Genomic DNA, 17,556 nt, shown 5'->3' on the forward strand with positions numbered 1-17,556 from the left:
CTTATTTGGCCATTTGAAGGTTTGGTGGTTGGTTTAGGGTTTGGATGGGTTTTCTTCCCAGCACAGGGGCAAGATTTGCTAATTACAAGAGAATGCCCAAAGTCTTTTGAGCTGGGAGTTCTCAGTTTGTCCACCAGCTAAGCTCAGCAGCCATGGCACAACCACTGCTTCTCCTGCCAGCCAGTACATTCCATATCCCAACGGAGCAACCACTCAGCCATCACAGCAGGATGAGAACACAACATGTGCTTTCCAACATGCTCCTCACTTTTCCTGAAGCTTTTAGCCATGTAGTTAATACAATGGTAGCATGGACTGCACTATCAGAAAGGAGAGATAACAATCAGCTTGTTATTTTCTGGTAGCCATTTAATATTTTACCATCACTGGAGTATGTGGGGGCATGTGTGTGCAAAGCCTCTATTACAGGAGCACAATAACACTCAAGCAGCAGCAGGAAATGAAGTGAAGGGATAACATCTGCCAAGAACCTCACCACATTTGTTTTGTCAGCCTCCTTTGGCAAGGATGAGATGACAGAGCTATTGCACACACCGTGCACTGAGCTGGCCTGCTGATCAAGCACTGCTGCTAGCAGAGAGCTCCACAAAGTGGAATTAAAAGCTCACAAGCTTCATGCCAACTGCAACACTCAAAAAGGTAGTCTCCAGCCATATATTGGAGGGCTTGTATAGTAAAATAGAGTGATATATCAGAAATCTTGTTAGATGGTTTGAGCTGGATAAGCCATTCCACAAATCTAAACAGAATTGCTTCTGCAATTCCACGTACCCAAGTCAGTCCCTGACACTGCTGCTGCAGGGCCTGCCTTCCCCTCCCACAGGTACCTGTGAGACCCTGTGGTCCCTCAGGGGAACCTGAGGCACACTCCTAAGGCTTACAGAGCACACAGCTGACAGAATAATAAAGGCAGACTTCAAACTGAAGTCAGTCACAAGGATCAAGACAGCCATGACATCCTCTTGTTACCCAAGAGATCACAGAGAAAGGCTTCCCACCAGGCACAGGGAAAACTCAAATAGTATTTTATCCTGGTAAAAGAAACATGGTAGAAAGGGAGGAACAAGAGTGGTAAGAATGAAAAGGAGACAGTGATTAAAATCTGGCAAAACCACAACTATTAATTGCCTTTTGAGTGATGGCTTTGCAATATTAAATAGAGTTCTCGAGGTAAGGTGTTTAAAATTCAGAGGCTGAAACAGTGGTAGACACAGAATCCTGGCTTCAAAAGGAAAGAGATCTCAGTAAAAATGCATGGCTGTCCTCAGCAACGTGCTGAACATGAGACAAAGAACATGACAGATCAGTACAACACATCATTGTGAAATGACTTCATCCCCAACCAAATATCATATTAAACTTCCCACTTCATGTCCCTCTCAATACGTAGTTTGGGCAATTCCAAAAGACATTATTCACTTTTAATAAATCATTTCTGTCACCTACAAGAATACATTACATAAATATATTATGAAATAATCAATTTCAAATAAACCAAGGGCTTACATCTAAGGTAGCAGTAGGCTAACTGCTATTTCAGAGCTAGTTTAATTTGACAGCCTTCAATCAGCAAGAACCACATAGATAACTTTCTATATTCCATCAGCCCTAGCTTGGAAAAAGACTTTTTTTTTTTACTTTACCTATGACTTGCTGCACTTCAGCAGAAAATGATCTTGCAGGCAATATAAATAGAAGTCAGCTGCTGCCACTAAACCAGGTGAACGAACATCACAGAATCACAGAATCAGCTGGGTTGGAAGGGACCTCTGAGATCTTGGTCCAACCCTGCTGTGGTTCCCAGCCCATGGCACTGATGCCACATCCAGTCTTGTCTTAAACACCTCCAGGGACGGAGAATCCACCACTTCCCTGGGCAGCCCATTCCAATGGCTGAGCACTCTCTCTGTAAAGAAATTCTTTCTAATATCTAACCTAAACCTCCCCTGGCACAGCTCAAGACCCAACCCTCTTGTCTTGCTGATGGTTGCCTGGGAAAAGAGCCTGACTCCCACCTGGCTCCCCCCTCCTGTCAGGGAGTTGCAGAGAGTGAGGAGGTCTCCCCTGAGCCTCCTCTTCTCCAGGTTGAACAGCCCCAGCTCCCTCAGCCTCTCCTCATAGGACTTGTGCTTGAGTCCCTTCCCCAGCCTAGTTGCCCTCCTCTGGCCCTGCTCCAGGACCTCAATATCCTTCCTGAACTGAGGGGCCCAGAACTGGACACAGCACTCGAGGTGTCGAGTTACCACTTTGTTTTTCAAACGGAAAGGGTTCAGAACTTACATCAAAGTTGTTGAGAGCATAGGCCAGCTCTCCCCCCCCGCCCTGCTGCTGGGCAGCGTCATCGGAGGCGGTGGCCTGGGCGGCGTTGGAGATGCCCGTCACCGCCTGCTGCAGCTGCTTGTAGATCAGGTCCCTGTTGGCCTTGTAGGCAGCAACGTCAGGGTGCTGCAGGCAGGCCTGGGATGCCGTGTACAGGATGGGAACGTTCTTCTGCAGAATTCCTCTGGCTGCTGCCATTTGGTCACGGTGACCCACATCTTTCAATTCCTGTTAGGAAAATTAAAGGGGAAAAAAAAAAAAAGCGTTTGAGAACGTTCCCTACGTTTAACATCCACACGCCATCTCTGTGCATCTTCAAAAGTCAGGCAGGTTCTTTGCCTGGTGTGCTCAAATCTGTCTGTTGATTGAGTGTTCTTATTCTTGAGGGCTCAACTAATTGCAAAACACAACAGCTTCATAAAGACAAAACCCACCATAACTGTAGGGCAATTCACGACTCCACAATTCAAAATCTGACGTTGGAATTTTGCTCCTCTCTGCAGCACAAGACCAGCATTTTGAAAGCTGCCCTGTCTTGCACTTGCGGATGAGAAGCAAGATCATCTTTAATTTAAACTCCCAGGCTCACAACCAGAATGTTTTCTTTAATTACACCTAGAAGATGACGTTTACTCTTCTCAAGAGACTCGGGGTACTTAATTTCAGAAGAACAAATATATCATCTCATTCAACTTCTTGTTCACCTCCAATGAGACAAAATTAATCCAATGACTATAATTACTGCTAATTTAAGATTAGCGAGCAAGTCCATAAGTCTTTTCCCAAACACTCCCTGTTGCAATTCTCTAAAGCACCATCACCTCTGTTTTGGAACAGAAGCACTCTGATTAGATACAGCTTCTGAGTCCAGCACAAGCAGCAAGTTTATAAAAGGAAGAATGAACAGTTATTGGCAGCATCATAATTTTAAAGTTACCTCTTAAATCTAACAAAGAGGTGACGAAAAGGAAGATGAGGACTGCCTTACTGAGAAAAGGGGAGAAAAAAAATCTGCCAGACTCTTCAAAATGAATGGGCTATATGTGACCTCTGTAAGGTACACACCAAGCAGGGAGGGCACTCCAAGCAGGCATACAGATTTACAGATTTTGTACAACCACTTCCCATAGTGCAGAACAATCTATCACAGAGCAGTTTAGGAGCATTTATTGCATTGCCATCACAACCCTACTCCCATTTACTGCAATCAGATTTGAGATACATAACCAACTGGCAATCCATTTTAGACTGTACTCAGTTTATTTTCTAAGATAAATCTCTGCAAAAAGTCCCAAGAAGTGTCAGAGGTGCATAAGCAATTTGGGTTTGTACATATCAGCAGAACAAAGAGGCAAAAAATGTTTTACAAGAATTATGCTATTCCTGATAAGTGGAACTGCCCACACCTCTGCTTTCTTTTGAAAACTTACCTACACAAGAATGAGTCACACCAGCGCTGTTGAACAAAACAAATTTCACATGCAATTTAAGGTTATGCACAAGCCATCCAAACACAGAACATACCCATAACAAACAGGGTATTTAAATCCCTTCTCAAATGGGCATTTCAGTGCAAGACTAACGAGCATCACCACTCACTCCCTTGGAAAAGGCTGTGCCCAGCCATGACTTTTGCCCACTGCACATGGACACAGTCTGTCTGTGTGAACCACAACAGCAACGTGGTCTAGGGGTGAGTGCACCAGGCACTGGGAAACAAATCACTTCTCCTTCCTTATCCACACCTGCACTGCTTCAAACTGGGAAGTGCAAGTCTTGGGGAGTAGCATTTCATTAAGGCACTAAAGCATTAAACATCAACAAATGCTACTAAGAACGAATTCTGTCAGAAGCAGCACCCTGCAGCCAAGCAGACTTTTCCTGCTTATCAAGGAAGTTCAGAGTTCCTAAACATGGCAGAGCAACACAAAGAATCAGCAATAAAAATAATTAAAAAAAATAAATTTTTTTTAAAAAAAGTAAAAAGTACTGTCCAAGAGCAGCAAGGCTCCCTTATTTTGAAAAAGAAGAAATAACATACAGAAGAAAGAGCTGCCACACTATACCTGTTGTCTTTTGGCTGCCATTATGTTAAGCTTGTCCACTTCTGGTTTGAGAGCTTTGTACTGGATACCCAAGTCCTGCTCCGTGCCAGCATTTCTCAGTTTCAAGATACCATCTTCCACCTAAAAGAAAATACATTCACATATTTTTCCAAGCAATACAGTCCACAGGTCAGGAAGCAATTCAGAATGTATTTCATGGCAGACAGAGAAAGCAATCTTCCTTTGCCCCTTGATATTTTTTGGAGAGAGACACTTCAAAGGCTAACAGTACACAAGGGTTAGCTACTACTTCATACTCACCAGCTACCAGAGAGCCAAGTACACATATCTGAAAGAGCATGAAGGAGCCCAGGGCCCTGGCAGAGCTGTGGCAGCAGCCACTGAAGGGCACACAGAAAGTCCTCAAAGCCCATGAGCAAAGGCAAGCCCAGTATCCAATCTCATTTCATTTCAAACTCTGCACAAACCACCCACCACCCTCTTGCTCAAGGGAAGAAAAGCCTTACTCAAATATTCCGCTCTCATTTTACTTGGTCAGCCAAAGCACTCACCCCAAGTTATATGAAAGCCAAATGATTTTGGTAAGATGAAAGGGCCAACTATCACCTACAGCCACAGAGCCTCAGTTTCTACACTAAAAGTTCAGAACAAAGTGCAACTCAAAGTCAATAGCTACTGACAATGAGTGTAAAAACAAGTGACAGGTGTCCACTACACACATTGTGCTGGGAGGAAAAACCCCAAACCCCTCCCTGCTCCAGAAGCGAGGCACCGCCAGCACACACCCCCCGCAGGGTCAGCACGTGTGTGACACAGACTCCTGGCAGGGCACTCCTGGCAGGGCCGAGAACCACTCTTACCACTTTGAGCTGGACAAGCAGCTTGTAGACGTCTGCCATGTCGGCCAGGATGAGCAGGCGGGTGACGGCGGAGAGCAGGGCCCGCGCCGCGCGCACCATGTTCCCGCGCTTCACCGACGAGCAGGGGTCGTCCGCAAACTCCCCCGAGGCACTCTTCATCAGGTCACCTGCACAGGGGCACAGGGGTGGCTTTAACACCACACAGCACTTCCCAAGGGGCTGCCAGGATTCTGGCAGAGGGGTTTGGCAAGGAGGAAAGGTTGGGAAACGGCACTTTAGTCCTTATTTCCATTTGTAGATGTTTTAGCATGCCAGAATCCTCTGGAGAGGCAAATTCAGCATGCCTTCGTAGGGCTGCAATTATTTCACAAGCTACAATGCTTTCAAAGCTTGAGCAAAAGGAGTTAAGCAGAAAGCAGTAGAAAGCACTGTAAACACACAGCGAGCTGCCACAGCTCCTGGGACTGTAAACAACTCGGAGCGATGACCTGGCTGGATATGCCCTGGTTTGAATTCAAAGCCAGGCACTGCTTCGTAAAATGCTTCAGCATTTCATAGCCTGTGGGTCTGCATCTGGTGCAGGAGGAAAGAATTTGGGTTTCAGATGGTAACAATGCCATTGGTTAACTATGAAAAGCAAAGGCCACTTTACCCAGCTAGAGCAATTCCTCCAGAAGGCATTTGGAAAGCATAAAAGTAATGTCTGCATATAGTCAGAGGAGTAAATTTTGGATTTCTCCCCTGCTTTTTCGAGCAGCTTCCAGTACCACAGTTCCTACACAGCAGGAAGCTTTGGAATCCAATTATTATTCTTGGATCTCTTTGCATCTCAGAAACTGCTGGGAGAACAGTTAGGACTTGGTACAGAAAACGTAGGTCCTCAAGGTCAGAGATGCGCAGGCAGCAGCAGATGACCAGAAAGGAGATGAACTGTTATAACTGCTGTGCCAGAGGCTTCCCAAACCTGTATGAAAAAGTGTCCACATGGCCAAAAGCCAAAACAAAAAGCCTGTCTCAGATGAGAAGAAAAAACCTCCAACAGTGCTTGACAAGTGACAGCTGACAGCAAGTCCCATGGAGCCCACTCCCAACCAGGGCTGGGCAAGGTCCACACCGAAATCTCTAGATGATGCAGTCCTGGGATGCTTCTGTTTATTTTAACAACTTATTTTTAACTACTCAAAAATACCAACAGCTGGAGAGTCTGGGGGTTAACCATCCCCACAGAGAGTTTCTAGCACCCAGGCACTCCACACCTTCATAGCTAAATTCAGCCCCAGCACAGCTGCCAGTCTGTCCAAGCAACCACATCGAGATACTCAATTTTGTTCAAATGTTCCCTCCTATGTAACACCCTTCCATCATCTTAAATAATACAACCAAGAGTGGCACATAACATTTTAAGATAAAAAAATATGCCACTTCAGTACTGTGAGAGAGGAAAAAAAAAAAAAAAAAGATCTTCTGTCCAAGCACAGGTCAGCTCTGAATATCAACCCAAAGCTACCCCTTACCCAACTTTGGGGAACACGACTTTTTACTTTAACAAGGGATAAGAAACCCAGATTTCCAGATGGATGAAAGAATGTATCATCAATGCTGAAAACTGCAACTAGTCAGAAGATTACAAAACCCCTGCATAGCTGACATGAACCTTTCCTTATTCCTTCTAGAAAAAGCTAATAATAAAATAAATGTCACCACTGCAAGTATGAAATCTATTAACAATCTTGGGATTTAAGGATATCTATTTACAAGAACATGATGTAACAGGACAAGAGGGAATGGTTTCAATGGGTTTGGATTGGACACTGGGAAGAAATTCTTCCCTGTGAGGGTGGTGAGGCCCTGGCACAGGTTGCCCAGAGAAGCTGTGGCTGCCCCTGGATCCCTGGAAGCGTCCAAGGCCAGGCTGGACAGGGCTTGGAGCAACCTGGGCTAGTGGAAGGTGTCCCTGCCCATGGCAGGGGGTGGAACTGGATGGTCTTTAAGGTCCCTTCCAATCCAGGCCATTCTATGATATGCCAGAACCAAAAATTGACTAAAAATATTTCCCCCTTTATTTACTTACATGTAAAATTCCCACATTTTCAACTTCTAAAATAATGTTGTTTTCATTTATTTTCTATTTAAAAAAAAATTTAGAGAGAGGTGGCCACTTGCTTCACTTGAATCTCAAAAATTGCTAACGATTAAAATTATCCTCTACCCATCTCTTAAATTGCAACCTTTCAAGCCAGTCCTGAAATAAAATGCTATTCCTTTTTATTTTAACAGGAGACTTTAAAAGATTTAGTGAGTTTCAAACAGCTTGTCAGGGTGTCAAAAGATAACCGGCTTCCCAGAATTAAAGGAAGATTATATTTAAAGTTGTTGCATATATATATATATTTCTGCCAATTAAAGAAAGTTGGCTTTCAGACTTTTTATAAAGGAAAAGCAACATGGGGTAGTTATTTTAGCTGGATTCAAATGGTAACAGGGCACTCTGCCCTGGCCTAAATATGCAGTTACTGCACTGTGTGTGTGCATTAGCAGTTCAAAGGGGATCCAGCATAATCTTCCCATTTTCAAATTTGAACAAGAGGTAACACAAACTGGGGAGCAGATAAAGAAGAGTTAAAAGTAACACATGCTGAAGAGTCCAACTACGAGACTCAGATTATAAAGCTGGTACAAATTCTTACATGAGTAATCTGCTTTTCCAATATAACCTTGCATTTTCACTAGGTATTAGAAGGGAAAGAAAATGAAACAGAGTTGAGAAAAAAAGGGGTAACAGTAACTGCCCTATGATTTTGTCAAAAAAGCACTAAGAACTCAATTAAATCTAATGGAACAAAGCCCATTTCAGAAATAGTAAGATTTTAGTCCATCAAAAGACAATTACCATTGTCTAGTTGCCTTCCCCCCATGCCCAAGGGTCTGACAGCACTTTCAGACAGCACTATTAGTGCTCCTTGCAGTGGTACACAGTGACCACGCACAGAGCTGCTCCCACCAACACGGGAGGGGAGGGCAGAGGGACAGGCAAGGCAGCAGGACCAGGACACACAGGCACTGACTGATGCTCTTCTTCCAAGCTGGAAACTCGTGCCCACACATCACCTCGTACCCTTCAGCACCTCCCAGCCCAAAGCCCATCCCCAGGCTGCTTTGCCAGCAGCACAAGTGCCACCAGGCCGTTCCCCCACCTGCCCAGAGCACCCCCCCAGTTCCCTAGAGGTTGCCACTCCCTGCTAAACGAAGGCAAACAGGAAATCAGAGTTTCAAGTCTCTACTACTCTAGATACTGAAGTCCCATCTCACCACTAATGCCACCTTCAACACCCTGCCACAACAGGCTGCCTTGGCTTTCTGCTATAAAGGACAAGGCCCCACATCAACACAGGAGTTGACACTATGGCAATAAAAACTTCTGTTAGTTCCTTAATCTTGTCTTCAATTAAATCTATATGCTGCCTACAACATTCCTACTGTTTTCCAAGAGCCATCTCTGAGCTCCCTTAGGTTACAGCTTTTCAAAGACCCTAAGTCCTTGGCTGAAGGATTACCTCTAATCCAAGTGCACACTCCTAAAGCATTGTTCTTAGAGGGAAACAACTGAACTCCCCGTACCTTTCCAAGAAATTAAGCTAACTGGTCACAACAGAATTTTCAAGTTGAGTTTTTCAAGAATAATTCAGTGTTTGTGTTCCACAACTGACCTCCTTCTGTTCCTTGAAAGTCCTTAAGCCATGCACCCTGCACGAAGTACAGTTGAAAACTTGTTCTCCCCTTTCATAATTGGTCTCACTGTTCAGTTTTGAAAAATCCTTCACTTAGAAACACAAGGCAGAAAGAGACCACACTGAATCAGTCAGCTCATTCCCCTGCATTTGCAACCTGAAACATGATCAAAGCCCACAGGATTCACAAGACCATTCATCCATTCTCTTACCTCAAGCCCCACACACAGGCTTAAGCTTTTTAATTTTAAGCTTTAATTTTTGGTCTGTTATGTTGAGTTGCCAGAGCACAGCTAATTCCCCACGCTCACATGCACATACACAGAGACAGTGAACTATGGCCATCAGTACTCCAGGAAATCTGGAATAGTCTCAGTCTGACCCAAAAGAAATGTCATACTTAATCCCAGTTTGGAACCTGTCTCAGTACCAAGCACCTGGGTAAGGAACTGGTTCTGTTCCAAAACACCTCCCAACAGCACTAGCAGAACAGAGCTGAACACTCCAAGACTTCATGGTTCATGAGAAGGTAGAACCCCACAGAGAGTTCACAGTGGAAGGACTAAGGCTGGGCAAGACCAATATTGCCCCCTCTGTTACCCAGCAAACCCTCAATGGCAGAAATGACTGTAACAAACACTGCAAGGATGCTGAAATCCGAGGCATCCACATCAAATGTTTTCCCGGCACCAACTCCAGCAGGATCTATTCTGAAAAACACTGATTCTTTGCCTCCACTATTCTGCTCAAAATCTTAAAAAGTTCCACTGCTTTATAAAACACTAAAAGTCCACATCTTTAAAGGGCCAGGAATTTTACTGTAGATTTCAGTAATTTTTTTAATATTTAAAGCAAGTTGTAATTTATCCTTCTATTGTAAAAAACAGGAAGACTTTGAAGATCCACTTACATTGATTTAGTATGTAGCCATGCTATTATTCATTCCAAATAGCTCTTTTCACTTCTTTTTTACCCCCAGCAAATGGGATTTTATGAACAAGCGTGCTCACTAAAATCATGTACTCTCTCAATCTTCTTCTCGCTAGGCTAAAAAAAATTTTTTTAATTTTCTCTGATGAGACAAGTTATCTATTGTTCTAATCATCTTCATAATCCCTGTCTACACTCATTCATCTTTTTTTATTATGGTAACTAAACCTCCCCCTACTCTAAATAGAGGCATTATTAATTCTATTTTCCTGTCCCCTGCTGAAGATAAATTGTGCTCTATATCTGTAATCCCACTGCTGCTCTCAGACACAGCTCCTGATCACCCTGCTGCTGACCACAACACCCAGATCCTCCTCTCCACTCCTGCCCCCGACCACAACACCCAGATCCTCCTCTCCACTCCTGCCCCCGTTGCAAAAGGCAGATAAAGGCACCAACACAAGGAAGACTTGCTAAGCACACAGACAGGCTTCGTATCACACTTCCCTTGTTTCTCCAGTTCATTGACTCCAACTGGTCTACCACAATACTGGGAGTGCTTCATGAGTGCATGGAATGTGTATAAACACGTATGTTGGGAGGCTGTACCTCCCAGCTGTTATTAGCACTGCTGAGAACTGCAATCCTCCCAGGCACTGCTGGCAAAACCCTTCCCCCTCTGCTGTCTCTCAGTTTTTACCTCTTGCTTCTAATTTCCTCAAAGGCTGGTTTGATTTTCATTTCTTCACCAAGAGCTGCCCTGCTAAACCTGGCCAAACACTGGCACCGTGACAGGGCACAGCTCTGACCCCTGCTCCTCACAAATGAGGGGGGCACCACTTGTATCCAGGGACTGCCTCAAGTCTGAGCACACATCCAGCCCCAGGAAACAGGCACAGCCACTCTCTCTGTGCACCAGACCCCATGCAAGCTGCAAACAGCAAAAAGGGAGGAGGAAGTGCAGTGACATGAAGGTGGGAAGTTCTTTCACTCCAGCTGCTCTCAGTCGTGCGCATCACCTCCTGTCAGAGGCCAACGGAGCAGGGAGGCTTTGGCACCAAGCCCACATGTAGTCTCAAAACCAAGGAGAGGCCAAGAAACAAGTGAAAGGGCCATCCAGAAGGTTTTTCTATCAGTCTCTCCTTCCTACCAGCTTCTCACTGCAATACACAACTACAAATCCAGCTCAGGGAACTTCTCAGTCCCCAGGGCTGAGCACAGCTCCCTTGCTCACCGATATCACAGAGTCACTTGGAGGCACTCCCAGAGGAGCTCTGACTCAACTCTGAGCTGCAAGCACCAGGAATTAAAGCTTTGAGTCAAAGGGGTCTCTTTCCCTGCTTGTTGTTGTTAAATTAAGCCAACTCAATTAGCCTCTTATTTTGCAGCCTTCTTACCTTGATCTTTCTTTGGTCTGTCAGCCAGGATCATCCAGAACTTATAACCATTTCTAACTAATATTTCACCACTCTGCAACTTCAGTTACAAACAAGTAATTAATGCTAATGAGCTTTCCCTTTTTCGCAGGAGCAGTCGTCACCATTAATACCAGTTGACTGGGTTTCACTGAAGCATAGAAAAGACTCATGACTGGAAGAATGATAAATGATTTATGAGCAACAATATTTACTAGTGCATATTTTAGAGTAAGTCAGCTCCACAGGCTTTTCTTGGAAGTCTTCTCCAAGAAAGTAAAAAAGAAAATTATAAAAGTCAACACTAGATGTGGGGGAGGAAGCCTGGAATATTTAACCAAGGTCTTCACATTCTGTTTGTTGCTGTTTACATTTTGCATATTCAAGATACACATCTCTGTCAAGTCAACACTTGGCTCTTCCTCCTACAATGCTGGTCTGTATGCATTGAAATATTGAAGAAGTTATTGACATTTGAGATGTAGTTCCATAAAATTTGGGGTGGGTGGGTTTACTTTTAAGCCTAAACTGAGTTTTTAAATGTTCTTCAAAGAATCAGCCCTTCTGCTTCTCCTCTTAATCTCAACTTGGGACATCCAACTTCCAGATCTATCCAGTTCATATTACTGCTCAAGGATGCCAGGCAGGCAAGCTGAGAATCCACACAAGTGGAGAGGTGCAGAGTCAGAAACAAAGCAATGGGAAATAACAGCAAAAGGAACTTACTCTGAAGAGCCACAGTTTGCCAAGCCAGACACACAGTTCTTACCTTGCTTGCGAACATCTTCCACCGCCGCCACCAGCTCCTCCTTGAGGAACTGGCTCTCTTTTGCAATTTTGTCTCCTTTCTCCAGGAAATTCTCTGTTGCTTGTTCAACTGAAGCAGCCAAAACATGGGCCTTTTTAGAACGTCCTCGCTTTTTATTAGAGGGGCCCTTGTTGCTGGTGTTAACCAGTGTTGTTACCTAAAGGCACAGGTGGAAGGGAAAAAAAAACCAAAACAAGAAATAAATGAGGTGTTTATCAATTTGACAGTAATGCCACATGTATTTTTTTCTAGACAGTGCATTGACAATACCTGCATATTGCCAGCTCCAACAGTTAACCTAGCAAGTGTTTTCCACATCTGTTTAAACATGACCATGCTTCTTGATTCTTTAGATGAGCATTATAATTGCAGTTAAACAGCTTAAAGTTTTTTCTTATCAGCAGCAGATCTGAAAAGTTGATTTTAGAATGGAGATCTATTTGTATTTTTGATAAACTGCAATCTCAGTTACAGGCAAGAGCTCTTTGGCACCACATAAAGGAAACCAAGGTGGGGATAATTAGTCTGGGATAACTCTCCAGTCATAAGAGACCCCAAACAAGGTTGAAATCTGGATCTATAGAAATCTAGAAACAGTGTCTTTGCAGTCCAAAACAGTACTACAGACAATGGGTTGAATGCAGAGCAGAGGAGCCCCTAAGAGCTCATCACTTCCTTAACAGAACCCAAACTGAACTCTCACAATTCTCCTGCAATCAACAAATATCTCCAATTATATGTTTTAGACTGAAACCCTGCTGGGATCAGGGCCATCACCAGCAGCCAGATGATCACCAGGCACTCTTAGTTCAGGACCAGGATCCATCCCCTTCTATCAAACACAGACATGTCACAAAATCCACACACACTTCTCTATTTGCTTTTTTTTTTCCCCTCCTCTCCTTTTTGGAAAGCCTAGGAAAATGCACACAAAGCTACTTCAATGGGATGTTAAATAACACTAAAAAAATTACTACTCTGGAAAGCCTGAGGACTTCTGACATAAAGGTCCTCAGAGCTGAATCCATCTTCTCAGTGGGCTGATTCAGAGAGGGAAAGCCATCAGCTGGGAATATCGTGTTGGTTAATAGGGAGCATTTGTACTGGGTAGTCTCAGTTCATCATGTCCTACAAATAAAGAAGCTGCAACACAACAATTTGCTCCATTTCCCTCTCTGTATTTTGCCAGTCACATCATTCAGAAAATTTGGGATTGCCAGTACAGCCTGTTTTCCTTAAAGAATAAGTTCAGATACTGAACTTGGACAGAAAGGTCCTATCAACTAGTTTGTTCAGTTAAGTTTGCCAAATTAAGACAACTTCTCTTAAGGAAAGGCTCCATCAGTAACTTCAGCTAAAAAGCTTTACAGCAGAACTGCCCATCTGAGGATCCAGGGGAACAGCAGTTTGATGACTAAAGGGATACTAATACTGGAAATAAAACATGATCGTTCCAGTCTGTGCTTCGCAGGAATTATGTCTAGTTTGTACTGTCATTTTAGACATCTCATATTCCAGGAAAACAATGTTAGAAGAGATGAGTGAACTGTCTCCAGTGTACCTACTCTTCCAAACCTCCTGGAAAGCCTCTTCCACGAATCTTCAAAATGCCCAGTGCCACAGCTCACATTTACAAGTCTTATTCCACCCTTCCTGTACTGTTCAGTGCACTTCACAGGCACATGTACACCATGGAGAAAGCAGCTCTTACTCACAAAGCCAGGACAAACCGTAGGCATGGAACATTAGTTACTAACATGCAGTTCTGCACTTCTAATTGAAATACTGTGTCTTATCCAGTGCTGAAGCAGCACAGTCTTACCACACCCCTGCCCAGTAACGCTTACAATAACACTGAACAAAGAAACTACTCGTAAATGTCTTTCCATCTTTAATTTTTTAGCATTTTTACTCTTGGAACTTAGGCTTTGCAAGTTACCTAATTGAAATAATACATCAAAACATCTTTATGAAGGTTTATTTTGTCCCCTTTTTTTCCCCACCTGTGTAACAAGAGGCTCAAGCAGCCTTTCAACCGCCAGTGTTCTTATCTCCAGGCTTTTGGGGTCCCATTTGAAGTTCACATTGGCTGCAGTGACAGCAGTCATTTCTAGAAGAAAAGAGTTGCATGAAGAGAAGTTTTTATTGTTAATGCTGTTGGAACGTATCTTTGAATTAAATGGAGATTATTAAACACAAAACATCCATTTAGTGCAAGTAAAGGTTATACCATCTCCAGAAACAGTTTTGGTTCGATTGATAGTAACGTAAAAAACTGCTTGTTATGACAATATACAGACATTAGCTGGACATTTTGGTTAGAAAATAAAGCCAAAACCAAATAAAGCCACACAAAAACCTATTGAGAAGCCACACTATTTTATCAGAGCCATGACAAGATGGGCAATGTCTGGGTTACTCATCAGGAGCCAGGTTGAACTCAACCCACCCAGCCTCCCCCTTTGCCCAATTCACCTTTTGGGAGTACAAAGGTAAAGCAGTGAATATAAGCCTTACAAAGCCAGAAAATCCAGCTGGTTCATACTTAACAGCTTACATATCTATTACACTTCCCCATAACATTTACATAGGAGAGAAAAGCAGATTTGCATGAAGAGATCTGCTCAAAGCTGTCACAGAGCCGTTCCTTCCCATTACAGTTTTATATCAACATCCCAATGGAACAGCAAACATGATTATGGAAAAAGTTGAGTGAAACTACTAAAATAGCTTTGCTGTTGAAACCAGTAGTCTAAAAAAAATAAAACTAAAAATAATGAACTACAAGGGATCACTGGATTAACACTGTGATGCTGTACAGCACAACAAAAGAATAAATTGAACCATAACTGCAGTAAAAAATGGATTTAAAGTATTTACAGATCCATAAAACCAATTCATATCACTTCAGACAGAACAGATTCTACCTCTTCCTGCTTTGCACTGCCCTCAAAATCCATCGTAAGACTAAATCCACATTTGTAAGTTTTTATTTTTCAAAAAGTCAGGAAGAGAAATACATTCCCCAAGTCCCTTCTACCCCTTTTCCTAAATACCTACTGTTGAAGTCATTTTAAAGCTTATTAGTTGATATTTTAAAATCTTTCTCTGGACAGGGCATTGCCTGCACAGCATCTCAGCAGTCACGTTGCTCTGACAGCACCAGATGTCCCCAAAGCTGCCAGACGAGCACAACGTGCCATTATTTTTAAGAAGCAGGAGGCAAGGCACTAATTTTGGTAACCAACCATGTTTACAACACGTACCAATAACCAAGTGCTCTATCCCAACAGTCAGTCAGCAGTGCAGGAGCGGCACAGGGGGGCTGCTGCTGCCCCAGGGCAGGGTAAAGGTGCGGGGCACTCGGGGGGCTCAGCAGCCCTCCCTGGCAGGCTGAGCCCCAGCCAGCACACAGCTCCCTCACACCATGGGCACCACAGGGCATCAAGGACTCACACCACCACTGCCCTCACGGCTCTGCCCTGGCAAGCTGCCAGCCTGAGGAGCAGCTTCAGCAGGGCCAGGCAGGAACATTCACCCAGTGCACTCAGCTTTCCGCTCCGCCCACGCTCCAGGTGCCCACACTGCTGGCAGAAAGAAAACTTTAAAAGCTGAAAGCTTAAAAAAGAGAGAGACTGGGAAGAGCCCAATCAGTGCTGGCATATGTGAAACCTTTCTGATGGCTTTAACTGAAAAAGCTCAGGGGTGCAGGTGAGGGCTCCCAGCTCCCACAGCACATTCCAGGTTGCAGCTCCAGAGCCCCAGGGAGCTGACTGCAGGAATGTGAAGGGTGGCCACCTCCTGTCCTGGCCCAGCCTCTGACACTGACCACTAAGCCCTTCGAACTCACTAATTAACCTTCTCTCCTGATCACCCTCTTTTCATTTCACGAATCCATAGGGTCATTCCACAGCCCAGACACTGGCACAGAGCACACTGTGAAGTGCCCTTCACCTCCAGGTAACATCCCATTCTCCACAAGGAATTTCACTGGTTTATTCCCTTCCAATTAGATCAGCATGAATGTTTCCTACGTAAGCAGACAAGAAAATATACACTGAAAGCCTTTATGGTTTCTGAGAAACACACCCAGGGCTCTGGGAAGCCCAGCAGGTTTCTAGGTAAAGGCTGTTTCTATACAGTTAATGATGTTATGCCTCTCACAGAAACAAAGTGCAGGACAAGGTAACCAATACATTAATTGTATTAGTAGAATAATAAAGGCAATTCATCTGAAAATACGTTAGTATAATAGTTCACGAATTGGCCAGAAGTAATGGTCTATAAAACCACTTAGTAGCAATGTTATTGAAATTTATTTAAAAAGCATAGCTTGATACCAAAGACTGCTTGGCAGCAATGGCTTGGATATCATTTGTGCATTGCAATAAATAGGTTTATTCAATTAAATACTTGTGGAGAATACAGGAGCAGGCTACAGGTTACCTACACATGGGTGAGGTAGGTTTAGGGGATAAAAGGACAAAGGGGATAAAAGGCTGCGATCTCGCCACGAGGATGCTCCAGTGCTCTGAAAACTTGCCTTTTCCCTGTGACTGCTGGAGCTCTCCCCTCATTGAGTTCAAATCTGGTAACAGCAAACCCTGTCAGAGGATATTGTAGCAGAGTGCTCCATCTTTAGCTCCTGGAGAGCCACCATAACCCTCACAAGGACCACAGTCACTGTAACATCTACCGGGAGAGGATGTCCCCTGGAAGAGGGACCCAGGCAGGCCAGGGGGCAGCCCCCTGGCAAAGAAACAGGTTGTCCGTGCCCCAGCCCTGCCATACCCAGGACACACAGCAGCACACGTGCTCAGAGCAGGAATTTCAAGGACAAGGCAGAAGAGTGAGCGACGCTGAATCTCAGTGCGGGAACATACAGAACATCACCAGTGCACAAGGAGTTGTGGTCGCCCAGCCTGTGGTTTCATAAGCAGTAGAAAAGCTGCTTAAAGACCAACGTTCATCCTCCCACACCCCTCCAGGAACTCATTCCCGTTCACACATCACACCCCCTCCGTCCTGGCACAGCTTTCCCCACGTCTGAGCGATTAACCAGATGGGGAAGAACTGATTTGGCTAAAGGGAAAGAAATCCATTTTTGCAGGGTGGGCTGAGATCCCCATCTGGCCCACCGTGCCACACAGACACTGCTGTGAGCCCAACCAGCGATGGAGATGTCACCTGGCACTGTTGGCAAAGCCTCCAAAGTGGGAACACAGGGCAAAGCTGGATGCCACAGCCAAGTTGAACCAGGTGCCACTGAAAAGTGAACATCAATCAGAGCTTCTGCAGGCAGTGGGAATGTCCTCCCCACACACCTAATGCTCAGACATGTAAAGCCCCAACCTTAAACCATGCTCACCATGCAGCACATTAACTGCAAACCTTTGGGTTATTACATTG

The 17,556-nt window shown here is 44.3% G+C and overlaps 1 protein-coding gene across 1 annotated transcript in view; it reads right to left on the reverse strand.

Moving 5' to 3' along the window:
- CTNNA1 (catenin alpha 1) overlaps nucleotides 1–17,556 on the reverse strand; it is a 112,469-nt gene that overhangs the window by 89,103 nt on the left and 5,810 nt on the right. Inside the window, exons 2-6 of the mRNA XM_008930908.4 lie at nucleotides 14,151–14,257; nucleotides 12,109–12,304; nucleotides 5,267–5,433; nucleotides 4,407–4,526; nucleotides 2,302–2,568 (exon numbers count right to left, since the gene is read on the reverse strand). Of these exons, the coding sequence (XP_008929156.1) occupies nucleotides 2,302–2,568; nucleotides 4,407–4,526; nucleotides 5,267–5,433; nucleotides 12,109–12,304; nucleotides 14,151–14,255 (855 nt within the window). The 5' untranslated portion in view covers nucleotides 14,256–14,257. The remainder of the gene's footprint in view (nucleotides 1–2,301; nucleotides 2,569–4,406; nucleotides 4,527–5,266; nucleotides 5,434–12,108; nucleotides 12,305–14,150; nucleotides 14,258–17,556) is intronic.

Source organism: Manacus vitellinus, unplaced genomic scaffold, assembly GCF_001715985.3.
Source record: "Manacus vitellinus isolate BGI_N305 unplaced genomic scaffold, ASM171598v3 scaffold_25_pilon, whole genome shotgun sequence".
NCBI classification, from domain to species: Eukaryota; Metazoa; Chordata; class Aves; order Passeriformes; family Pipridae; genus Manacus; species Manacus vitellinus.